The sequence below is a fragment of the Bombus vosnesenskii genome, unplaced genomic scaffold (genome assembly GCF_011952255.1).
Source record: "Bombus vosnesenskii isolate JDL3184/JDL3185 unplaced genomic scaffold, Bvos_JDL3184-5_v1.1 scf7180000013361, whole genome shotgun sequence".
Classification (NCBI taxonomy): domain Eukaryota; kingdom Metazoa; phylum Arthropoda; class Insecta; order Hymenoptera; family Apidae; genus Bombus; species Bombus vosnesenskii.
The window spans coordinates 804,362-831,825 of record NW_022882994.1 but is presented as its reverse complement, the minus strand read 5'-3'; the positions used below and the strand labels follow the sequence as shown (position 1 = coordinate 831,825).

The 27,464-nt window shown below is 35.0% G+C and overlaps 1 protein-coding gene across 4 annotated transcripts in view; it reads right to left on the bottom strand.

Annotated features, from left to right (window-relative positions):
* The window catches only part of LOC117237222 (sodium/potassium-transporting ATPase subunit alpha), a 169,062-nt gene extending 150,459 nt beyond the window's left edge, over positions 1–18,603 (bottom strand). For all 4 annotated transcript variants that reach the window (XM_033500982.1, XM_033500987.1, XM_033500979.1 and 1 more), the window contains exon 1: positions 18,559–18,603. In XM_033500982.1, the coding sequence (XP_033356873.1) occupies positions 18,559–18,588 (30 nt within the window). In that variant the 5' untranslated portion in view covers positions 18,589–18,603. The remainder of the gene's footprint in view (positions 1–18,558) is intronic.
* Positions 18,604–27,464: the final 8,861 nt, after the last annotated feature.

The following is a 27,464-nucleotide window of genomic DNA, read 5'->3' as shown; positions in this document are numbered from 1 at the left end:
AAACTCGATTTTCCAAAATCGATCGCTTGATTTACCCTAAGGATTTATGTTTCACATATATGTCGGATTATCATTAGGATTTAAGGCGCGTAACGATTCTTTGTTTGAGTTAGCCATCGTTTTACGAGACAGAGATTATATTTACGCGAATATACAAGATTTTACAAAATATTATGAGTATTGAGTTTAATGAATGATAAGATTAACAGACGTTAAGTTTAACCAATAATTAGATTAAAGAATAATAAATTTAACGAACAACAAGAGGTACGAATAATATGTTTTACGAATAATAAATTTAACGAATAATGAGATTAACGATTGATAGGTTTTACGAATAATGAATTTAATTAACGCTATTAACAATGTTTCCGGGGTTCAAACGAATCCACGGTCAACGGGATAACTCTTTGCTATGCGTAGAATAATTTTAAACACAAAAATACGATTGCTGAGACACTCGGTAAATTGCTCGATGTATCACTTTCCAAGGCGATCACACGAATGAATATCCGATGAAAATCTTTTTCGCTGTACGACTGCATTTGTTTGTTATATGCTCGCTGGAGACATCGAGAAGGTTCCAATCGTTGTTGCTAGGCAATTTCTGTCAAAAGTTTGTTGTATACTCTTTGGAAACATCGAGAAAGATCCAAACGCCGATACTAGGCATTTTCTGTCTGGAGATTGATTCCTAATACAACATGTGTCCTATTATATCAGCATCTATAAAGTACAATTCTATGTGATTTCTAGGGAGAACAATACAACCGATCCACACCTTCGTCAGGCAAAACGTTTATCCCGTGACCGTGGCTACGTTCGGCGACCAGTTGTCACCTCGAACCCACTTTCGGTTTCACAAATGTCAAACAATTACAAATGACAATTGCTTAATTACAGTTATGATAAAATCTAGGCTAAAGCATTAGAAGGCTTCCTCAAAATTGCAAAGGGAAGGCTCCGGTTTTCCATTCATCTCCGACATATATATATGTAAATTCCATAGAACCCCGCCTGATTTCCAAAAATATAACGACATTACATATACATATATATACATAGTTTTGGGGGATGAGAATTTTATTTATTTATATATATATATACACGTTATATAGAAATACAGTACGTATAGATATTTTACAGCATAAAATATAGTACAGTAAAGATGCGAATAAAAAATCATCAGGGGCTAATATCGTATTTTAAATACGAATTTACATTGATTTTTACTCCGTTAAGAGTCAACATTGCGCCGTATACGATGTTTCTCGATCAATTTTGCTTCGTTAAATTCTATCTTTTAATGCTGTAAACGTTGGAAAAAATTCCTGTCGTCACCATTTGTTCCATCTAAATTCTACAGGTTCATGAAATTTTAAGAAATTGTCGTATATATAACATTGCAAGATCGCGTTTATTTGTGCAAATTTATATTTTTACCGATACAATTGCTAAAAATGAGATCTAGGAAGATAACTATTTTGTTCATGAGATCTTTCACCTTGAGAAAGCAAGGAAGAAGCTGGCAGGTAATAACGCGATCAAACTTCATCGTTTCATAAAGGATATAACTTAACAAACACGAAGATGGTACCCCACTGGGGGTAGCCACCCACATGATAGTCAAACAGCTAAAAACTTCTACCAAATGTCCAAATTGGATAAATTGTGAATGTGAAATATTAAATAAAAAAAAAAAACTTCATCGTATACGACCATGGCTTCTCTATTTCAGCCAACGAATTCCTTCAGAATATTATACGTATATATATATATTAGAATGTATATACGTTATACAGAATTATGTTCCATATTGGCAATTATGTGCCATAGGTTTTTATTTACAGTGTAAAGAATGGTACAAGATATGAATAAAAAATACCATTCCATGGTAACACATTTCTACGCTTCAACGCCTTTTCCGTTCGACTGACCGACAGCTGCGTACGAATCCATTCAGGACACGTACGCATCTGTAAATACGCGAGTTGTGAAACCACGCGGCTTCGATATTTAGCTGAGTCTTCGCGAGGAAAATCAATCAGCCAGGCGTAGAATATTTCAGAGGACTACGCCCATTGCGTGATATGCACTTCATTATGGCTGCATGTCTAATTAATTCGTGGCATATTATACCACCATTATCGTCGTTATTATACCCTTGTGTCAGAATTATTGGATATCGTGCGAGTAGATTCTCGCAAGCTAGATCAGCGCACTGTGTGCAGTGCAAAGGAAGAGACGGATATGGAGATCGTTCATCTGGTACAGCAACGACATAATTCATAATTTTTAGGTTTTCAGTTATTTATTGGTACAGCAAAAATGATCGTTCTTTGTACTTTCTGCTGGTAGAATCTTACAAGGAAATTTTAAACGTTCACCATGAGAAAGAAGTTGTATCGCTATTGCATCATCGCGAAACTATTGGGTTGGCAACTATGGTGGTTTTGTCAATACCACCTATTGACAAAATCCGCAATCACTTAGTTGCCAACCGAATATAACTGTTCAGAACGTCGAAACTCATTTTCCCTAAAATCGTGGTTCTTGAGATACGTGAGCGAAATACGAACACGCATAATCGATAAGTAGACTGTGCATGTTTATGCAAATTCACATGTTCATCAAAACGATAAAGCAGATGAAATCTAATTAGAAATTAGTTTCACCTATTAAATGTTATAACGCGTCTTCACTTTGGATATTTTATATACTTGTTCTTGTAACGTATGTTTCCTACATCTTTTCACCTTGAAATTTCCCATTTCTCGTCTATATTTATAAAAGTTTATAAATTTACATGAATAATCGCGGTCTGATCATAACGTTATAAACGCTTCAATGTCTTAAGATTTCATAGAACTGCAGAATCTACATGCAACAGACAGTGACGAAAAAGATATCGAACAATCCCATAAATGCATAGACATCCACGGTCCATTGATAAGTAAATCGCGGATATTCATGCACTTATGAGAAATTAATTTTTTTTTATTTTATTATTTATTTACTGTGATTCTTGCATTTCTGCTTAGAATGGGTTTTGTATTTACTTATCACCACCTTACGTATTAATATTTTATTATGTTACGTTACATTATCCAATTAAATGCATTTATATTATACGCTTTTATAGTTTTTTTCTCTGCTATTGTTGTACTTCGTTTTTGACGCTTTTCCTCTTGCCTTTCGGTATTTATCTCCCTTTTTTTTTTTGTATTTTATTTGGTATATATTTTTTTTGGAATTCTATCTTCTTTCGGTTCTCCATCTGCCACCGCATTTATGAGAAATATAAAAGTATAATATGCAAAAATATCCAAAATAAAGCCGAGAGAAATCTCCATTTAGGTTTCATTTGTTCGGTTAGAGAAAATAAATAGAAAAATATGAAGCTGCATAAATATTCATTGTCCGTTGGTAAGCCAGTGAACATTACAAAACATTAAGCGACTGCGAAGAATATAAATTTATAAAGTTCAAAACGAAATGTTTCTCCTCGCGTTCTAATAATGTTACCTTAGCAAATTTGTATTTTAAAAGATCTTTAGACAGCTTCTGGCTATTCAACTCTATAACTTTATAGTTCTATGGACAATTTATGAACATTAGAGCACGTGTGAATAGTCAAAAGCGCGAATAGTGATATACTAACAGACTAATTGCTAAATCTGCAAAATTACCATGTTATATTATAATAGTACATTTTACGTACAGAAAAAATCTACAATAGTTTCTCGTTCGTTTGTATCTACACTTCGATACTTTTCTTTCTTAATATTTCAAAATAACCGAACTGACCATCGCTAATTTATATGTTATAAACGTAGGAATCTTTAAAAGAATATCAAACCTGTTCTCTCTTCAACCATAAAGAATGTAAAGCACGAGACTCGAAGGATAATTTCTTCCTTATTTGTCAATCACATTAAACCCGTAGCTAAATATCCCGTGACTAATCAAATGAAACATTAACAGGTATGCAACTGTCCGAGCGAACTGCGGATTAAAAATAATTCGTTAAAGATCACGAACGAAAACAGCGTGCAATATCATCGATTTATTACTATTCACGGGCGGTATTGTGAACTATCGAAGGCGTCGTTGAAAGAACAATAGGTATCGTTATATTTCCTCGTGCCTAGCGAACAATAAAATCGCCCTCGATTTTCGTACGATCGTTTTTTCTCGTGCTGCCGCAATCAACAATACATTGTAGCGAGATTTCCAAGGGAAACCGGACATCAAACGCAAATAAACGTGAAGATAATAGTTCATCGTAGCGTGCGTCAGAAATATCAGACTATCGATCGATCGATATTTTCGGAGAAGAGAAATTCACGAATCGTATACGTTGGACTAACGCAAGTAGCGTATGCGATAGCAGAATAGGTGGGGTGAACTGGTTAAATTATGATGCAGGTAATTAATTACTGTTGACGTGGAAACAATACGATATTTAATATGAATGATAATGAGAACGCGTTTATAACGCGCGTTTGTATTTACCAACGTATCTCCAATTATGACAATGTTACAATAACCACGAGCATCGATACGTATTTACTTTGTTCTATATATTCACGCAGAATCAGAGGATCACGTATCAATGTGTTGGGAAAAATGTTATTCGAACAACAGGTAATTGATAAGAATAAAAAATCAAGTTTTATTCGCCACTAGTGAAGAAATATACAATCGAACGCATATCTATGCGAATAAGAATTTATTCGAATAAGAAGTTACTCGTGCGAGAATTTATCTGGCTAAAAATTTAATCGAATAACTTATATTCGCGTAAGAATTTATTCGGATAAAATGATATATAAATATTTATGTGTTATATAATATCAACGGTCAAAGAAGAAATTGGCAGAAAAATACAAGAAAAGAACGGCAACACATCCAAACCAGCTGCTGAAGCGAGCAAAACTCTCATAGAAAGAAGATTAAAAAGTAAACACGCCACTGACCTCACTAAAGAAATAAAATAGTCAAACTCGAAGATAGTATCCCGCTGTGGGTAGCCATCCACAAGTTATTTAGCAATTAAGTTGACAAAATTTACTAAATGTCCAGTTGGACAAATTGTAAAGTACAAATTAAATAATAAAAAAAAATCTGATGTTTACTGAGAATCGATTAATTTCGATCGTGACAATGATTTCGCTGTGCCATTGAATTTGCAACCAAATTGCGATATAAATAAAATAAAAGTTAAAAAAAATTTACCAAACGTCCAGCTGGACAAACTGTAAAGTACAAATTAAATAATAAAAAAAATAAAAATATCCAAATGTCCAGCTGGACAAATTGTAAAGTACAAATTAAATAATAAAAAAAATAAAAATATGGAGGATGGACATGGTACTGAACATGAGATGTATTTCCGAAAGCTGAACGTTGTCCAGTCGTTGCAATACTGACTTTTATAAGCCTTTCCAAATGCCAGATTAGGAAGTTTATTGTTCTTTGGTAGATTATTCATTTGGTAAATTAATAGTAAAAATAAGTCTGCAATCATTATTCGAATAAATATAGAAAATAATTTGTTACTGACAGCAAGTAACTGTTCCACGGATGAAATATTCCACTCACACGAATTTATTCCGGCAATCACCTGAGATAGATATTCAAAACAATTCGAATAACGTCCAACTCTGTTTCGCACGAACAAATACAAAGTCACGATATCCGATCGAATTGAACCGAACAATTCCAACGTCCAAGTGAGAATACAAATATTTTCGAAAGTTTCCTAAAAGTCCCGGATGGTTCAAAGGATTGATAAAGCCAAAAGATGCAGAGAAAGCTGAATCTTGTTGAAGAATAAAAGGATTCTGGATAATCGGAGGTATTCGAGAGAATTCACATTTTCTTGAGAACTTGGCCGAAGAATTTGAAGAAATCAAAGTGTTTGAGGGAGTCTAAGAAGATATTTCAAAGGATAGGATAAAACCCGGGAGTATCGGGTGGTCAGAAGATTTAGATGGAATCTAAGGATCCTTAATAGTTCAAAGGGTCCGAAGTAACCCAGAAATTGAGATTACCCAACTGGCGTTGCTTCCCTATATATATCAAAGGAACATCCGGAAATTTGGCGCAGCACAGGCTACAATAGACTTGCTTACGATGCAAGCCTTTCGCACCAGCGAGCCGGCCAATATTTCTTTCAGAATTCTTATCTCCACGTGCCACTCTCGTGCCAATCTTTTTTACCATAGCTTGCTAAACCAAGTATGATTGTATCGTGGCGATTCTTTTATTGTTATTACATCTACAATTCTCAAATGCTCTTACCTAAGTATTATATTTCTCATGTAAATATATTCGCTGAACTGTTATGCTAGCAAATTATTACTACCGTGCTGACGTCTAAAGAAGTCTTGCATGGTCAGATGTAAGTTTTCATTCGAAATATAATTTCCTGCATAGTATTAATATCAAAAACAAATAAAGTAAAAGACGTCGATTGGCAAAGGATGGAGCTGGGGAAAAAAAATTCCAATGCAAATGAACGTTAATTCGTGTGAACTTGTAATTGGCAGGTGCCGCGTTATGCTCGGAAGAAGACGCAGGAGAACAATTATCTCTAATAAATCCGACGTAATTATTGAAAATTTCAACTTACGAGATATTAGCGTGATAGTAAACCGATCGATTGAAATACTGGCACTGGAAAAACAATTTTTCTATATTAATTTTACACGATAAAACGTTACAACTATAAATCCAATGTATCCTTTCATTGTTAAAGGACGAATCAAACTCAAACTATAATAAGAAAAGAAAAGAACATAGCCATTATAATATTTATTATCGTACCAACAAGCTTCTCAAGGATTTCAAAATTCCACAACCACAACAACGAAAACTCTTCTCGCTTATGAGAGCCCTGTAATTGATCAGGAAAACATCCGCAGACAACAACAACTTCTTACGTCAACAAAATTAAACGGGATACCGATCGATATGTTGACTCGATTATCCTTCGCGTTCACTACGATGAATTCGTAATGATCGATCCTCGAACCGCACGAGTTGCTCATCCGTAAACATGGTTCCGCTTTAATGTCGTGGCCTACCATGTCGTAGCACGTGGTGGATCCACCCTTTCTGTCGACCACAGCCAGCGTTTTCCTCGTCTCTATCACGAGGTACTCGTGTAACCTCTCGATCCTGGCACCGTACCACATACATCGTGCAAAATCTCGCGTGGAGAGTCTATGCTACGTGCCTGGCCCTTTTATGGTCGCACGTGTTCTGTTTGAAGCAAGAAAGCTACACTTTATACAAGTGTAAGGATGACACTCTTTGGAAGTGTCATGTCCCTCGTTAAATAGCGTTACTTTGGGGAAATTGGTGAATGGATGGAGAAAAATTTCTTGCACTACATCGAATGCAAATAGAGGGCAAAATCATGGTCTCGATGGTTCGATTAGTTTGAGAAATTTCGAGGGTCGAGCGAGAATTTAAATGCTTGCAAGGTTACAGGATCCGGTTCGAAGATCTGCAATGATCCGAAATGAAACGAAGAACGAAGAGATTTCACGCGAGCGAATGAGAAATTAAACGTTTCAAGATTTCTGGAAAGTTGAAAATTCGGGAATGGTTGGAGAGACGTAAACCTCTTGCGCCAAAGAGCAATTGCGAATTGCAGACTTGGGGCAAAATTTCGTGGGTGGATGAAGAAACGCAAAATGCATCCGATAAAACTCTGCTGGGCTAATTTGAGAAATTTCAAGACTCAGATGAGAATGCAAATGTTTCGAAAGACTGGCAGAAAATTAAGGATTTCAGATAAGGTCAAAGAGAGGCGAGCCAATGCAATAAGAAGGAAAAATAGTATTATAAATTTCAAGAAGAATTGCTCGATGAGTAAAGAACCGTCAGATTGTATTATTTGCCTTGTCATTTAATATCGCTGATATTAAAACGACGTTCTTAATAACGTAAGAATTCAACGATTTTAAATCGAAATTACAGACTTTAATAATAATAATTTAACGCGATGTGCGCCGACCCGGAAACTCCAACGTGTCGAAAAACTGCAGGAGTATAAAAGCAGGAAAGTATCGATGCACCAGAATGGCCAGGGCGGCGCGAGCACGTGACCTATGCTCTAGCAGCCATAGTACGATAATATAGGTCAGGCCCGTGATATTCTTGCGACGAGCAAGAATTACCAACGCGTGGAAACTCGAAAATGTCAGGCTGTCTTCAACCTCTACGAATGACGACACTCGATGACGACGACAACGAGCACGTGAGGCTATGGTAAGCAGAGCGAGCGTCGTAGTGCTCGACGACGATGACGCGCGTGTGTCGGTCAAAAGTAGCAAGCAACCTGCTGGTCGTGCACCGTTGACGAGGGGGCTCGTGCATAATTAGCAGGCAAAGGGTGGCGACACGCATCGATGGACACGCGTGTAACTGCTTACATGCTCACGGTGCATATACAATGACTCACGAAAGCATCATACACAAAACTTTCATAAACATATTATGTGAAATTCTTTGAATTTCCATTGCTACTATGACCAGACTATTGTGATTATATCGATGAAATCTGAGACTAATTTGAAAATTTACGTCCACAGATACGAAGAGAAGTTAACTTAGAAGCGTGTTATCTTCGAAAATGTTTGTAGTGAGAAATTTTGTGAAATAAAGGAAACTGCTAGATTACAAACGTTTATGCAAATTTATATTTATATCAGTGTGATTAAGGAAATGAAACATAAATAGAGATTACTTTTATTTGTTAACTATAATATTATAAAGTGTGCTTTAGCTTGTTCTACATACTTTTTCACATCATATGCATTCTGGAAATGTTTCCACCTTTAAATTTTCTATAAATGCATTTCCAACGTTTCTACCAACGTTACAATTTTATTTCTTCTTCCGGAACCGAACAATTTTACCTTTACGACTCGATCGAACGCAGTTGCTATTTCGTTAAAATTCCCATCGTTCCTTCGAACCCATCGGAAAAACGGAAGTTTACGTAATTACCATCCTCCCGGCTTATAACAGCACCCTCGCCAGACTTTCTTGCAAAATGATCGGCTCGTCGAGAATATAATTATCTCTGGGAAAAAATTAGCTTCTCCGGTTTGGAATATCTCTATCAAGGTATATCTCGCGATAAGAGAAAAAGCACGCACTTACCATAAAATCTCGCATAGTTACGGAAGAAAGGAACAACTCGGTCATGAAATTCGCCTGGCTGGCGATAAAAGAATTTTCACCCGACGACCGACAGAAACTCATTCGTATTTTACGCACGGAACGAGACGAAATAAAAATCATATTGTCGAACTAAGATGTATCTAACGAGAATAATTGAGTTTATACGGGATCAGTTAAAAATAACCAATATTTCAACTTTAGATATCCAAACTGTGACGCGAAATGTTTTCTTAGCGGTATGATTATCTTTGGCTGAAAATTGTTCACGCTCGGTGACTTTAATATGCTTACATTTCTGTATTAACTATTGGGTTGGCAACTAAATGATTGCGGATATTGCCAATACCACCTAATGACAAAATCCGCAATCACTTTGTTGCCAACGGAATACAATAACGTGTAATACATAAAAATATATAATCTAATGATTAAAATAAAATAAATTTCATGGACTTAAAAAATCGCCAGCAATATGAATTATTTGGATAATAATGCCAGAACAAAGTACAATACAATATCTAAAGAATATTGTATACGTGTAGATATCTACTATATAATATTTTATAGAAATTAAACGTTCGAGTACAGTACATTTAAATCTACTGCGGTTAAAATATGTAAAATTCGCAATGGCACACAACGTACAAAATAAAAATAGATTGTCGTGTCTTATAGAAAATTGAAAATGTATATTTCGTAAGAAAATTTATTTCCGTTTGAAACAACAAATACACAGATTGCGGCCGAGTAACATGTGTAACCTATCATGAAATGATTCCTTTCGAGAAAACAACAGAAAGAAATATAAAAGAAATGTTTTCATCTGCGGCTTAGCTTCCGAGAAAATCGAGTTTAGAAATTTGTCAAATACACTGGAATGTAGCTAATTCCAGATTAAATAAAAGAACATAATCTATAGGATATTATTCTACATGTAAAAATAAATGGAAAACGCAGAATAAAATGTTCTCGTAAAACGCTTCGTTTATGAACAAAATGTATTTATTATAACAAACTCCATTTTCTTGAAAATCACAGGGATTTAAACGGAAAACTTTTCTTCCAATTTTGTAATTATTTTCACGCATAGAATAACCTGCTTTTAATTGTTTACTCGTGTCCAATTGTCCGAGATTTGCTGTTTCCTCGAAAGCAAAACCTGGGACGAAAACATTTTATTCTACATTTTTGCTTTTATTTTTCCCTAAAGAATCGCCTCGCGCTTGTAGACGTTATTCGGCGGCACCTTGTATTTTTGAAACAGGGTAAAGAAAGCAAAAAGTAGATTAAAGAAGTAAGAAAACAATTTTCGTTTACGTAACGATGCAATCACGCTGATGTAGCTTTCTATGTATTGTAGAATGCACGCGAAGCAGGCGAATGACTCTTGTTCCTTTGCTTCTTATGCTATTACGTTACGCCGCGAGTAACAGAGTTTGTCGTTTCATGGTCGTTCAATTAATTCGTGAACACGGGAATCGCGTAAATATCAAATTAGTCGGTAAATAATTTGAAAGCGACCTACGTAGATAACCGTCGTGTATTTTCCAGTTAACATAGAGGGGGAAAGATTAATCCTTTATGCAATGTTGCTAGTGTTGGAGCTGTGAAAGTAACAAGTTCTAGGCAAGCACGTTCGCTGCACCGAATGAATATTCAAATTACATATTCCGGTAGGAAGAATCCCCATACGAAGAATTCTGTAACACGTTCTCGCGACTTACTTTTATCTTACGAAGAACTTTTCGTTCTTCTCGAAAAAAAGAGGCTCCGCATGAAAAACCTTCATTCCACATTTCCAACATGTTTTCGAACATAGAATAACCATTGAAAAATTATATCCAATTGAGAACTGATAAAATTCAGGCGTGTTCGACGAATCATCCAACTTGATTTCCTCTAAACCGAGATGTGAAATGAAAAGATATTATTCGAATCTTTTCGCCTATCCTTCGTGTATAATTTTATTTTTTTGTATTATTATTATTTAATTTGTACTTTACAATTTGTCCAGCTGGACATTCGGTAAATTTTTCTAGCTTAATTGCTAAATAACATGTGGATGGCTACCCCCAGCGGGATGCCACCTTCGAGTTTGACTATTTTATTTCTTTAGTGGGGTTGCGTGGGGTGTTTCGTGTATAATGAATAACAATTTAACAAATAATAGACTCTGTTCGCGATATCTATCTATTCGATAAAGTCCTGAAGATTTTCTGAAAAATTAGATCTCTTCAGAAACGAGGTACAAACAGGAAAGTTTCATTTTAGATATTCGTCACATATCGTAGATAGATCGTAGAATCCTCTTCGATGGAAAATTAAGCAAACTGGCAACAATTAACCCCGAAAGCTTGTCACAATTGCTAACTATTTTTCCCATCCCCTTTCAATGCTAGAACAGAGTAATTGCCTCGAGACGAAATTTCTGATACTTTCATGGTGGAAGAAGCTGAGTCCTATGTTTGATACGAAAGGTCAAACAGTGTGTGAAATTAGCAACAGCGCGTCAAGATAGTCCACTAAATTTAGCGAACTCGCCCGCTATATGTATTTCTATTTGACGAATAATTCCATCGTCAGTTAGGTAAAAATGGATCGATCCGTATGGTAATAAGGCTGTAGTAGACGGGCCATTGAAACTAAGGAATCGAACATGCAGTTGGTCACCTCGAACGAGAATCTGCGTCATCTCATCATAATCCCTTTTACAAAGTTCCTGCATAATTTCTATACATACCACGTTAGCCTAACTCCTTCAAAATAGAAAAGTCCGGAATACGATTAATTCGAAATATTCCATTAATTTTAAATTGGTCTCCACAGCATCCACGATTCCTTATGGAAACATTAAATGTACTACGCGTCCGTACAGTTGGCTACGCTACGAGATAGGAAAATAGAATAGGAAAAATCAAGATACGATTATTGATATCGAATATTCCATAAATTGCAAACACGCTCTGTAAACTGACGAAAATCGATCGAGAATAAATCCCTTGTTGCCATCCTCCGAAATCAATTTTGACTAAAGTTCAATGAAAAAAAAAAGAAAAAAGCATCTAGTAAACTACGTAAAGAGCGAGAAAATACTAGGAATCGTTGCACCTCGATGAAATTTTTCGAAATTAAGCCAGCGCGCTCCGGTGCAACGGAGGTCAGCAACAATTTTCGAGGGGCTCTTAATTAAAGTTAAACCTATTAACATGCGCGTGTACGTCGCGTACACATTCTCGTGTGTCGGCGTTACATAATTTTATCGGTGGATAAGCTGCTATCTCCGGAACACGGTATCGACTGGAATATACAAGCGGCGTGAAAGCAACAATACGCGTACACGTTCACACGAGGTATAATAATGCGATATCAGCGAAAGCGAGATACATCAGCAAATGGAAATGAAATCGTTGGCTCGTCCGAGTTTTTCTTAAGCCGCGTTAAGAGAAACCGCCTAATGTAAACGCGGTTTTATTTCACTTCGTTCGTTCCTATATTAATTGTACTTTAATTTATTTATCGTTGTCTTTTCGATGCTACAAGCTCGCGTTGTCATAAAACTCCAAACTGGAATAGCTAAGGTACACGTGGTCAATGTGTAAAATTTCTATCTGCTTCATGATTCGCCCGAATATTAACGTTTACGTCGACCGTAGGTAATTGAGAAATCGAGTTACTACAGGGAATTTGAAGAAACAAGTAACCCGAGCCACAGGAAGTCGCTCGGTGAATATTACATTAGCTAAATTAGCTTCGAAATTAATTTGATCGCGACGAAGGGGTAGACGATGTAACCTATTATGGACCGACTTAAAATTCACATCAAATTTCATTTAATATCCTTCAACAACTCCATCTTTTATTCTGTGTTTCGTCATTCTGAATAATCTTTTTAAACGTTGCATTCAGTAAATAGAATTCTAAGGTATCGTTCGATACTTTCATTCTTCACGTGCACTGCTAGGTATTAAGATACGAAACGAACTGTGTCACTCTTGAGATGCATGTGCGATTTCCTCTATGGCCGGATGTCGCCACAGCGATATTTAAAATTTATTTTCCAAGTCGAACGTCGCCCATATGGCGGTATTCAACATTTATCTTCCAACTATAAATATTTATCGCTTCGATTAGTACAATTAATTATTTTAATGACCATTCAAATGAGTTTGTAACTAATCAACCATAAAGTATAAAGATACTCCTCCGTTTCCCCTTGATCGGGTACTATTTTATAAACAACGAACGTCAAATCAACGAACCATGGTAAACACGAAGGGAGCCGCATTGTCAGCGTAAGAGGAAAAAACAGAGCGTGGCTGGCATTTAAATAATCAAAGCAGCAGCGTGGAACGCGCGCGCGAGCGCGGATGCGACAACGAATTAGTCGGTAAAGAAGTTTAAAAGGGCCAATATACAGGGCGGTTTCCTTCCCAGGAATTATGGTCCCGTGCCGCGTGGGATGACCCCTCCGGTGTTCGCGTCGTCATCTCGCGGAAGTTCACCATTAAAACAGCTGGATCGAGCCAGATCTCGCGAGACGAATCTGGCCGCTTCACTGTCACGGGTCTGACCTCGAATCGGATATCCTTCGCAAAACCGTATCGTCAGATCCTCGCGAGGATTCACGACCACTGATAAAACCAACCACAATCCGCTGAGACGTGTTTGCTTTCGAAACTGACGGCCCTGGTTCCCTTGTGGAAACAGACACCGAGCTCGTAACGTATATCTGAAAGGCGTGGCAGCTAGTGGAACTACGACGACGAGAGTAGTTACTTCTTTTGTGTAATGTAACGTCGATTCGTTTGGATTATCCTTAGAATGGTCTTGACCGATGCCAACAGGAGCGAGATTTGTCTACGGTAAATTCTAGATTAAACAAAGAAAGATACAACACGCTAAAATCGAACAGTTAAACTTGTAAATATCATTGTTACAATTTCGTTTGATTGTATCTTGAAATCAAATTTCATATATTGAGGTATTCTGTTACGCTGATTCGACAATCGTGAAACAAAAATAAACTGCTATTCGATTGTTTTATTTTTGATGAATTGTTTCCATAAAATTATCGCTCAATACGATTCCAAGCAGAATACACTTTGTTCCTTATCGCATTAATGTATCAAAATTGTACATATTTTTTACTTGTATGTAACTGTACATGTATGTATTTGTACATAAACGGTTTCACAATTATGGCAGGCAATATAAATTGGTGAGATAGTAATTGGATGTCATGAAAATAAGACTAAGATTTTTATAGAATAATTTACAACGAAAGATTAATGTGAATATATGGATTTGATAAATACATTTATGTAAGTTTCGTAAGGATTTTTGTAAATACATAGGTTGAAATTGGTAATTGTAAACGTACAATGTATGTATAAGAGATTATGTTGTTAAAGGTAATGAGAATCGGTTAGAACCGCAACTGTGCGGGTGTGGCGATCGGAGTACCATAGAACTAGTAATAATTATTGCATTGGTAGAATTTCTATTGAATTATGAAAGATTTTTAATGGATATTAATAAATATATATTAAATATATAATACATAATAAATTATGTAAAATTGTATAATGAATGTGGCATTCCAAAAAATAACTTCGTGTGTATTGTTTTTTAAAACACATCCTTGAATAAATTGTCACAAGCACGCAAATATTGCGCGATCTTTCGATTAACGCGCTGTTAATATCCCACCAAAAATAGAATTCCTAATACAAAATATATAAATGCCTTAAAAAAAGGTAACCTCCAATTATATGAATTATTAAATATGACAGATTAAAGATATGTTATGGAAAAAATTTCGAAGAGTCTAAGATGAAATTACATCGAGTAAATGCTAACAGAAAATTTTATTAGAATAATTCCCGGAATTAATGAGACACGTCACTTATCTGTCGTGTGTATCGTGAGAGTCAAACATATTTGTACTGTACAGTAGAAAACATTTTTACTGTACAGTTACATTTCATTTAGGAACAAACTATACGACAATGTAACTTTCATAGTAACTTAAACCCGAGATATCAAGATCAATCTAGTTTCTGTCAATGTACTTCTTGAGTCGACGACAGACGAAGAATAGATTTTTGTGATGTAATATATGATACTATCGAAGTTAGAATGAAGACATAATGATAATCGGAACAGATATTGTCAACGAACTGCACTTAAAGACGTCAGCGACATCTGATCTGATCATTGATTGTACTAAGCCAATGGTAAGCCAATAACCTGCAAATAAATATCAATCGTATTCTTGACCATGAAGAATAATTGCTATCTGACAAATTCTCGCAAGATGAGATATAATAAGCTATAAACCGATGTAAATGAGTTAACAATTACTGGAAATATCTTTCAAAGATGGGTCATGTCATGACGGCAATGTTGAACAAGCAGAAGAGAAATTGAACGAGGAAATACAGTGGACACACTGGAAGCGTGTGCACGGCCCCCTGACACACATCGACTCGTTAAAATAACGACATAATGGCTAATTTAGCGATAATAAACGCGAACCGTATCGTTCAAATTAGCGTCGAAGGTGAGACGAGAACGACAAAGAGGGGCTTCCGAGGAACGAGAGAAAAAAAAGGATAAGAGAGAGAAACGCCAGACTGACGTGTGTATCACAAATTACTGCATTGCTCTCCCAATGTCCACCTCCTGCCATCTCGTAGCCAGTTCATAAAACACTTGTCCCAGTCAGGGCCGATTTTGAACTTCGCACTACTTTTTACTTCAAAGATCGATATACAAAATATTTAGTTACTAGTCATTTATAGTTCAAATATTTTACATATTTTATGTTCAATAGTTCACAGAATCTAAATATTATTCTCTCTTACTATTAATAATATGAAATATCATAGCATGTTAGAAATTAAATTATGGCACAGCATAGATATTTGGTTCTTGAGTATATAGTAATATTTTTATCATAATATGAAATATAATCTATGTTCTACGAGTAAAAATAACAGTGAAGTGAGTAAGTAAGAAGATGGAAATAGTCACACGCGATCTTGTCGACCGATACAGAAAACAGTCAGCGCTGATTGGGATCAACGACCTTTGACAAAAACATCCACGATAATCATCGTACTTTTTAATGAGTGAATGAAATAATCTCAATCGCATTTTGTATTGTTGATTTTAGAACGAGGTCACGGAACAAAATAAGTAGTGCAGTTAATCTGCATTGTTATTGTTTTTTCCAAAAGAGATCTATTTCTATATTGTAGGCTTTCCTATATAGGCAATATTTGTAATACATATCCCCGAAATCGAGGTCGAACATCGTGCTGCATAAAAATAAAGCTGCTTTTCCGACAAGTGGCAACTTGCCAAAAAGAAAACAACGTCGAACAAACCATATTCAAGTCCAAAAGCATATCATATTAGGAAACTGTTATTCAAATTTATATCCTTAATTTTACGTATATTTTAAATACGAACGATTATATCGTATCACTAACGCAAAATAATAACTATGACAACATAAATTTTGACTTTGAAATTAATTGAAATTTGACTTTGACTTTTTAAATTAAGGGTACGATATATTTTCATTTATAGCCATTGAGCACGTGCTTTTAGAAAGGGATTAGAAAGTAGGCTGTACGACATTTTCTAGGGGATTTTATTGCCTGTTACTTCATATTTTCCGGTGAGATGGCTACCATTACGAGTATCCGGACCTTGACATATACATACATAAAAAAAACTTATACAACTTCCAAATATACCGGTGACATAGATAATTTTAAACGATATCGAACAAATTTACTGTTATGAAATATGCATTATGTTACAGAGAAACATGGTATAGTTAATTGTAAGTACAAGTCGATGTTGAATTACTAGATTAATTAAACGAGATTATTTACTGTAAACAACAAATTATAACTAAACTTTTATGATAAGAAATACAATCTATAGCGAACAGAATTAAATATATCATAAAAGTTTCTCTTTGTAATTACTGTTATACTTTTCAGTATAGATCGATAGGTTCATTTACATTGAAAAAAAATAACCAATGTTGTTTATGTTCTATAATATGATATGACAACTATGACAAATTTATATTTCTTTTAATTATATTTAATTATATCATTAAATAAATCAGCAATAAATTCAAACTATAACAGGAAAACATAGTATGTACTATGATGTTTATTCATTTATTTCGAAAGAGAAACCATTAAATGACAGAGAAACTAGTATATTTACACAGAAATAGGCTGCAACTTTCTAAATATTTGTATCTGAAATAAAACATAGACAGGTATCCTATATCATAGATCCCATATAAGAGATTCAACTGTGTAAATAAAAATACAGCTCTTATCATACTTTTACTATCATAAGGTGCTTTAATAGTGTCGTAATATCCCACACAATCCTATAATCAAACTATAGTTTCATAAATTCGATTTATTCCATCGATTATGAAATGAATAAGTATATATATGCATAAAACATAAAATATATAAAACAATATCACGCGGTAAGAAATCGTAATTCAATACGATGATAGAAAATATCCTCCTCATGATATTATTTATGCACATGAATGTCTGGAATCAGTCAACCGCTTAATGTGCGGCAACAGTATCCTCAACGAGAAAACAACAGGTATTGTATACTCAAAGCCACGTGTATATCATGTCCCAAGATGGAGCGACAAAGAGAGAGGGAGAGAGAGAGAGAGAGAAGACAGAAGTCAACCCGTAGATTGCTTGATTTCATGGTTAGATCATATTTCTATTGCCGTAAACAAGAAATCATAATTTGCAGATGCAATTACACGCTTGTAATGTTTTCATAGCGGCAAACTTATTTCAATTGGCTTATAACTAAATTACTTTACGACAAAACAATATTGTAAACTAATATCTTAAAACAACTTTGACACATTGTATAACTGCATATTTTACATTGTACAGTTTAATAAAAACTTGAATACTAAAACGCATTTTTATCAAACGCCAGTCCTTTTGAATGCCTATACGAATGAAGATATATCGACGTTCGCAATATAACATCATAAAATATATCAATGAGGAGGATGAATGAAAAACATTCCATGAAAATGACTCTTCAAGGGCGTGGTTTACAAGACAGTATGACGTTCTCGTGAACGCGAGACCTGTCGTCAAAGCGCGCGAACACAATTATCGTCGATCATAAGTTCAATGAACTAATCGATAAAGTAGAAAGGTTACGTGAAACACGCTGGATTCAACCATTTCTTATCCGAATATCTTGCACTTGCATCGTGACCGAACCAGTGTTGAAGATGTATAAGAGCAAAAAGAGAAAAGCGTCACTGACCTCGGTCGCTAGCTTTCCTTTCGACGCCATCTTGACAACAATGTGTCGGTCGATGTTCCGACTACCTGATGCACGCGCCGCACTTACGGATGACCAAATGAATCCTGAAACTATACACGTCACTGATCTTGTTCAGTCGTAAAGCACACTCGCAGTTCAACTCGAACACGTCTCCACTTCCGTTTGAACAAAATAAATCGCGAAGCACGGATTTCGTAACGATTCACGCGGCTCGTACCGAAATACTGTGCTGACGTCACGATGTGAAGCTTCTTTTCATACTACATGTACTACGACTCACTATGAGGAGTATGAGTTTACAAGCGATACGAAGGCACCCCGGCTCATCAAGATCGCATGTGCCCCTCCACTTTCGATGACCGATACAAAAAGTCCCTTTCACTCGCTCTTGCTCTATAATTATAATACAATAACTATTTCCCCTCCTTACATAGGTGTATTTATCAACTCTCTCATTCTATAGCATTCTCGCGAGGGCGATGCTTGTACACCGTATACCTGTCCTTCTTCATTCTGAATAACCTTTCTTCGTCTCTCTTCATACCACGCGGTGTATATAGTAGCTCACGGTTGTATTCGAACACTTGTAAAACGCGTTATTTTGAAATTTCATTGGCATTGTAATGATTATATTTATTGGTAAAATTTGTAATGAATCTGAAAGTCAATGCCAAAATTGCAAGATATTTATTGTAAGCGATATGACAATATGATAGCGATAGACTATAGTTCTTATTATCGTAGACTAATTTCTTACTTAATATGCGTTTGCAGCAAATACCTTGTTGCTTCTATGTACATTTTTAGATCGAATATTTCAGATATTATCATGATATTTACATTTCATTGTACTGTTAGTTCAAAATGTTTTATATAACGCATATACATCAAATATATGTATGTATATGTCAAATATGTATATATCAAATAATTACATAAAATATATAGAATAAAATATTTGCATACAATATATACATAAAATATTTCCTATGATAAAAGTGTTCAAATACCTCCATAAGCAGCCACAAATCGGTAATGATTTCATATGAGACATTCTGATATGTATGTTATCTCCTTTCTGATCGCTAATCGAAAAAGTAATTAATAGTTTCGTCATTTCCAAATCGTTCATTTATAAATTGTTGTACTATGAGTTAATAGGTAAATTTGCATATGAGAGGTTGAGGTTAGGTGTCAGCTGGACAGAATCATTACCTCCCACTGTCTTTCTCTCTTTCGGTCGACGATCCACGGAGCGAAAGAAGATTCGCTTTAATTCAAAGCGAATTAACCTTCCTGCACGCTTTTGCCCCCACTGATCTTACGTAATTAAGTGCGGTCAAGCCTGACATGCTTTTTACGAATTTTGAACTACAAGGAAGCGCACCATTGTGCGGCGCGATCATTTGTATAGTCCCTACGATTATCGAACGATTATATCGATTAATACAATTGACACTCCATCTCTTCAATAAAGTGTTGCAAAACAGAACATCGTTTCGGAAGATTAGAAAAAATTAGAAAAATTATCTGAGAAAATAGATTCAAGCATTCGAATAGAATTAATTTGTGAATGTCACGTTCAAGTAGTTTGACATATATGGAATTAAAGTGTCGCCTATGTTCCAGCCGTGACTATTCGTTTTATGCTCATGTAGCTGCATGTCACGCGTGCTATTCGCGATGCGATAGGATTGCATCGGTATTATACAATACTTCAACTGAAACGTAGGTGGAACGCGAACTGTGCAAGTTTCGTCTAAAACTCCGTCCAGCTGATGATAATAGATTCACTGGTATGTGAAAAGTTCTTAATGCAGTTGTAACACATAACTCTATTACAGATGGCGTTTAAAACAGATATTATTATCAAATTGAAGATTATAGAAAACACACATAATAAATAAATTGCAAATTTTTATGTAAATTCATATTTTTGAGAATATAATTAAAAGTATGAAAATGTGGTAGAAAATTGTTTTAATTTATTATAAAATGCACCATATTTTGGATATTGCATATATTTTCTTATATTACGTACATTCTGTGCACCGCCAACTTTGCTATAAATAAGCAGTTTAATGATAAGCTGAGTTTCCTATTCTCTACAGTTCTAATATTCAGTAGTATTAAAGTATTACAGTAATATTCAATCGCCAATTCTTTCTATGTTATTAAAATTGCATTTATTGCCTTTATAACGATTAAGGTCTAATAAAGAGAAAAGATCAATCGAAACAAAATCGTTTCCGATTATCTCCAACATCTTCCAAAATATTCTTCGAGTAGAAAAATTTACATAGCCATCCGTAATACGTTAAAACAGCTGTTCTATTAATCTTTTATACAAGATCTCTGCACCAGTGCACGCATGTATCAGCCGAGTCATTTTTCACCCGATACATTACCATCGGATGCTACTAGCGAAAACGTCCTCGTGGAAAGTAGCAGTTTTGTAAGAGAAGCTAAATATATACGTACATATAAATCGTATTTCTTTGCATTTGGATACTGTCTTCTTATCTCTTCCTTATAGGTATTTTAAATGATTTGTTAGGCCTATATATCAGTTCATTTAAAAAATAAGGTATGTAGAAATATATAATTTTATGAATTAACAAATTAAAAATAGATGTAAAAATTGACAAACAGCAACTAATAACTTTCGTAACTATCTTGTTGTTGATCCAGCGAAAATAGATACCTGTAGCTATTAGTAATGTATATTAATACTTTTTATATGGATCAGGCTTGTTTCATTTTACAAAATTTCCAGATATATTCATTGCAAGTTTCAAAAAGTCTCGTATAATGCCCATCATATATTCATATAAAGTTTCCTGAGTCACTGTTTGGATGATTGTATCTTAAGGATCTTCCAATTATTTTAAACATTCTGATGTCGAGTTTAGAGAGAAATGGGGGCTCCATTTCTTCTTTTCTATTGCGCTTCTTCTCTCTCTGACATAGGAACAAGATTTGCTGATCTTTTTTCTCTTTTATAGCATTCGCTGATCTTCGTATCGCGTTATCTCAGTCGCACCTTCTGCGAAATTACACGTGCATAGAGTGGGACACGATTTCAAGGCATCTATGTGCGGCGTTGCGCGCGACCTGTTTATTTTCGGGCCGATTCTCATATGCAAGGCACGCCCAACTCCTGAATCATTATTGACAGACCTTCGCTGGTATCAGTATTATGTACGCGTGCCATAAAGTGGAAGACATGAGAAGACGGAGATATGGAAGAAAATGAAGGAGAGAGAGATACGCTATCGTTCATAAGTGTTAGAACACTTAGAAATCTGAGGCTAATCTTGTCTTACTTATATATGAGGCTTATCAGGAAATTACTAAAACTATTATTTAGGAATTTTTATCTGGATCTTCTTACTTGATAATTTGCTAACTAATAATATTAAACAATTGACAAGCTACAGATGGTAGATTTCATAATTTTATGCCGAATAGGATAATTTGTAAATGATTTGTAACTTGTAAAAGTGATTTGTAAAACATTATTTGATTTATTACCGAATTTGTTACTGTTATAGAAGAAGATTCATTAGTATACATTTAATTATTGACATTTAATTATTTAGATTTAATTATTGGTCATTTCTGACTGGTAATTTATCAAATTTCACTAATAATATTAGCTATTTACCAAGTGTTTAGCTCGACAAATTGTAAAGTACAAATTAAATAATAATACAAAAAAATATTAGCTCAACTGTGCAAACGGGTTCAAAAGCTGTTCTGATACTTATGAACGGGGTTGCAAGCACAAAGGAAAAACTAGGAATCTTGTGTGGGTTGACAAATCCATTTCACACTCGTGTTCTCTTCCTGAGGCTTAGAAAACAGAAACGGCCATACACTGCAACTTTCTTCTTATTCATCAATGCGTTTGACACGATATTTGTGCATATAAGTGCACGCGGGCGTAATACGAGCTTCGTTGTTTCTATTTTATCTGGTAGGTTGACTGTTCGTTCGTGTGGATATCCGCCAGACGGAATAATGTCAAGGACAAGAGGCGGTCAATCGGCCAAATGACAAATTTGTAAACGATTGACGCAAAGTGCACACACTCTCTATTTAAAGTACGATATACTTGTCTTATCAGCTTGTGTATTTTTGGTATGACCAATCGACTAATTTGATTAAATTGACCGATTCGCGTGGACATTTCGGAGCTACCTTCTATATACTTACACACACATTCACGAGTAGGATAAGATAGGATTATTTCGGTGAAGTTAAATAATTTGTCTTAAAATTCTCCAAAAATTCGATTATGAGAAATTTTTAGATAACATACATTTAAAATGTGTATAGTCATCGATTGCAGAATTTATTTTGTAATCTTGTATCGACACGACTCATCTTACGTACATGCATCACTTTTATCTCAATCCCTTTATACACAATTTAAAGTCTATTGTGATATCTTTCTTGCCTTAATGTTTCCCGATTTTGTCTCACGCGTAATAATGTGCTGCTGCCATAAATCACGAATAAAGTAAAGGGTGGAAATAATTGGTAACCCGTGGAGCAAAATTTCCAACGAAATTATCCGGTATACTATGAATGTTCAATAAATTTCCATCAAACTGGTCACGTACACAAGGCTTCATCGCATCGGGAAATTCTTTCTCGTGATCGATGCAATTTTCGGCCATAATTCACTTAATCGTGGAATTAAATATCGTACACGTGAACTGTTACTTCCCTTTTATTATAGTTTGTCGCGTTATTTCAGAAATTTTTAACAAGGTACAACAAATGAAATCAATGAAACCTAGATAAATATTATATAACATAATAAATAATATAATAATATACTATAATAATATAATAAATATATAATGAATATTATATAATGTAATATTAATCCATAAATATTATGTAAGGTATAAGACGTGATAATTGGTTGAAATTAATTCAACAAAATAATACTTGTGTTTATATAAGATAATGATACAAAAGCTTTTAAAAATTATTTGTAGGAATCAATGCCACAAGGATTACTATTATAAAACACACATGATGGCATGATGAAATAGTTATTCTAGGTTATATAAATTTATTATACAACAGGTTTATTTGAATCAAGAAATTCGATATGGAAGTTTAAATACGAATCGCAATACATTCAAAATTCAAGAAAAGATTTTTTTTTTTACTATTTAATTTGTGCTTTACAATTTGTCCAGCTGGACATTTGGTAAATTTTGTTAACTTAATTGCTAACTAACATGTGGATGGCTACCCCCAGCCGGATACTATCTTCGACTTTGACTATTTTATTTCTTTAGTGAGGTCAGTGGCGTGTTTTCTTTTTTGACTTCTTTCTATGAGAGTTTTGCTCGCTTCAACAGCCAGCTGGTTTGATTGCGTTGCCGTTCTTTCCTTGTATTTCTCTGCGTATCTGCCGATTTCTTCTTTGACTGTTGGTATTTTTAAGTCTTTGCATATATCCTCGTTTCCGACATACCATAGGGCGTTGACTATTGTTCTCGGTATCTTCGAAGTAACGGTTTTATCAAATTTCTGGTTTGCGAGTGACAATTGTTCGTATTAGGAGTGCGCTCAAAGATGTTACTAGATATCCGTCAGAGGGATGCGACCACACAGGATCGATCGTTGTGTAGGGATGTGGGTCAGGTATACGCCCAAACCCTCTTTTTTTCCTTTTTTTTTTTTGTACGTGGAGAAATTCTCCTGAACGCCCCGCCACTTTTCTGGGAGGTGGCAGAGTAGTATCGGACTTTGCGACTAAAACTTAACGTTAGTGCGCCTAACGCTTATCAGGAGTGCTCCCGGACCGTTTACGCCCAAACCCCCTAAATTTTCCATCCTTCGTCCTTTTTCCCGCTGAACGTATCTTCGTAACGCACAGTTCTCACACAAAACCGTTTCTCCCCTGCCTCGTGGAGTTTCCTTAGTTGCTCATCGAGTCATCTATAACAGAATACTCTTTCAAGCTTTCTAGATTTCCTACAAAAGAATTCTATTTATTACAAATATTATCTAGACTCGATCATATCTAAATTCTGAAAATAGTATAGGGATTTTATTATATATATGTCGGAGATGAAAGGAAAACCGGAGCCTTCCCTTTGCAATTTTGAAGAAGCCTTCTAATGCTTTAGCCTAGATTTTATCATAACTGTAATTAAGCAATTGTCATTTGTAATTGTTTGACATTTGTGAAAGCGAAAGTGGGTTCGAGGTGACAACTGGTCGCCGAACGTAGCCACGGTCACGGGATAAACGTTTTGCCTGACGAAGGTGTGGATCGGTTGTATCGTTCTCCCTAGAAATCACATAGAATTGTACTTTAGAGATGCTGATATAATGGGACACACGTTGTATTAGGAATCAATCTCCAGACAGAAAATGCCTAGTATCGGCGTTTGGATCTTTCTCGATGTTTCCAAAGAGTATACAACAAACTTTTGACAGAAATTGCCTAGCAACAACGATTGGAACCTTCTCGATGTCTCCAGCGAGCATATAACAAACAAATGCAGTCGTACAGCGAAAAAGATTTTCATCGGATATTCATTCGTGTGATCGCCTTGGAAAGTGATACATCGAGCAATTTACCGAGTGTCTCAGCAATCGTATTTTTTTTGTGTTTAAAATTATTCTACGCATAGTAAAGAGTTATCCCGTTGACCGTGGATTCGTTTGAACCCCGGAACATTGCTAATAGCGTTAATTAAATTCATAATTCGTAAAACCTATCAATCGTTAATCTCACTAATCGTTAAATTTATTATTCGTAAGACATATTATTCGTTCCTCTTATTGTTTGTTAAACTTATTATTCTTTAATCTAATTATTAATTCAACTTATCGTTTGTTAATCTTATCATTTATTAAACTCATTAATCATAATATTTTGTAAAATCTTGTTTATTCGCGTAAATATATTCTCTGTTTCGTAAAACAATGGCTAATTCAAACGAAGAATCATTACGCGCCTTAAATTCTAATGATAACCCGACATATATATGTCGGATCACGATTCGAATTTTGGGCGCGCGACGACTCTTCATGTGGACTAGCCATCGTTTCACAAAGCCGAGATTTTATTTACACGTATATACAGGTCTGTCACTAAGCTTAACAAATAATAAGTACAACTAATAATAAGTCTAACAAACACTAAGCCTAATGAATAATACGATCTACGAATAATTAAATCAAATAATACTATTAGCAATGTTTGAGTTCAAACGAATCCACGGTCACCGGGATAACTCCTTACTAAGCGAAACTAACTTAGACGCAAATGCGATCGTCGAAAATGCTCGATGTATCACTCTCCAAGGCAATCGCAAGAATGCCAGCCTCGTGGAGATTTTTCTCCCTGTACGATTGCATTTTGTTTTCTATACCCGTTTGGAAGCATCGAGAAGGTTCCAAACGTCGTTGCTAGGCACACTCGTTGGAAGCATCGAGAAAGTTCCAAACGCCGTTGCTAGGCAGTTTCTGCCTGGAGTTTTGATTACTAATACAATGTATGTCCCATCGAGGCCACATGCCGCCACAACCACATTTCTCGGAAAACACATACAACCACTCCAGACCTCCGTTAGATAAAACATCCATCCCGTGACCGTGGCTACGTTCAGCGACCGATTGTCACCTCGAACCCAATCTCGCTTATTACAAATCTTAAGCAATTACAACTATAATAAAATCTAAGCTAAGGTACTAGAGGATGTTCCGAAAATTTCCAAGGAAAGGCTTCAGCTTTCCTTTCATCTCCGACATATAAATATAAATATAATAAGTAATATAAATAATATATATAATATACATAATAATAGAAAATAAATAAATATAAATATAATTGGTAATATAAATAATATATATAATAATAATTAAATAAATACATATATGCATTTATCTATTTCTTTGCAGATGATAGAACACAAAAACTATAATTAATTAACTAACACTGTTTGTTAATAAACTAACAAATTACAACTAGAGTAACTATTTATCAAATGTCCAACTGGACAAATTGTAAAGTACAAATTAAATAATAAAAAGAAAATCTAGAGTAACTAAATCAATACAGCGCTTTCCCAGGCATCTCCTTTTTCGGAAAAAGCCACGGACGGGTCGATGCGTTATGTACTTCGTACACCTCACAAGTTCATTGAGTTCCACGCGAGTATTTCAAGATACTACTAAGTCGCCCGGAAAGTTCGTTCCGATTTACATTTCGATTCGATGTACATTTATCGAATTATATAGGTACCATTTTGTTGCACAACCTTTCTCCATCTTTCACGCAATTCGAATATTCCATGCTTGCAGAACCTCTCGGGTTTTTCAGCGAAAAACTTTTCAACATGATCTATCATGTCGACGAAATTTCTCAAAGATCGGAACGAACTTTCCGAGCTACCCAATACAATAGGATCGATGGTAAAATAAATTTTTATCAAGAATACCATAAAAGTGCAGTTAACTTAAATATCTTCTTATCTTTCAAATTGAAAGTTAAAATTCCTTTATCTTATAATTACGACATCTCATCGTCATCCTTCTCGAAAGTAAATCTTCTTTGGCAGACTCCTTTAACGTTATAATCTTTCACTTTTTTTTTCTTATTTGGAAAAATCTTACAATCAATTCTCATTGAGAATTATAAATAAATTATTCTGGGGTGCTACTATATCGTGTATAATAAGTGTTTATCGTATGTTTGATTCTAGCTGAATCTAATGTTTAAATCTAACGTTATAATCTAACGAATATTTACGGATATTTCTACATGATCAAAAGGATCAATAAAAACTGCAAATTGATCGACGCTGTTCAAGGATCAGTTCAGTAAGGTGAATTAAAAATAGATA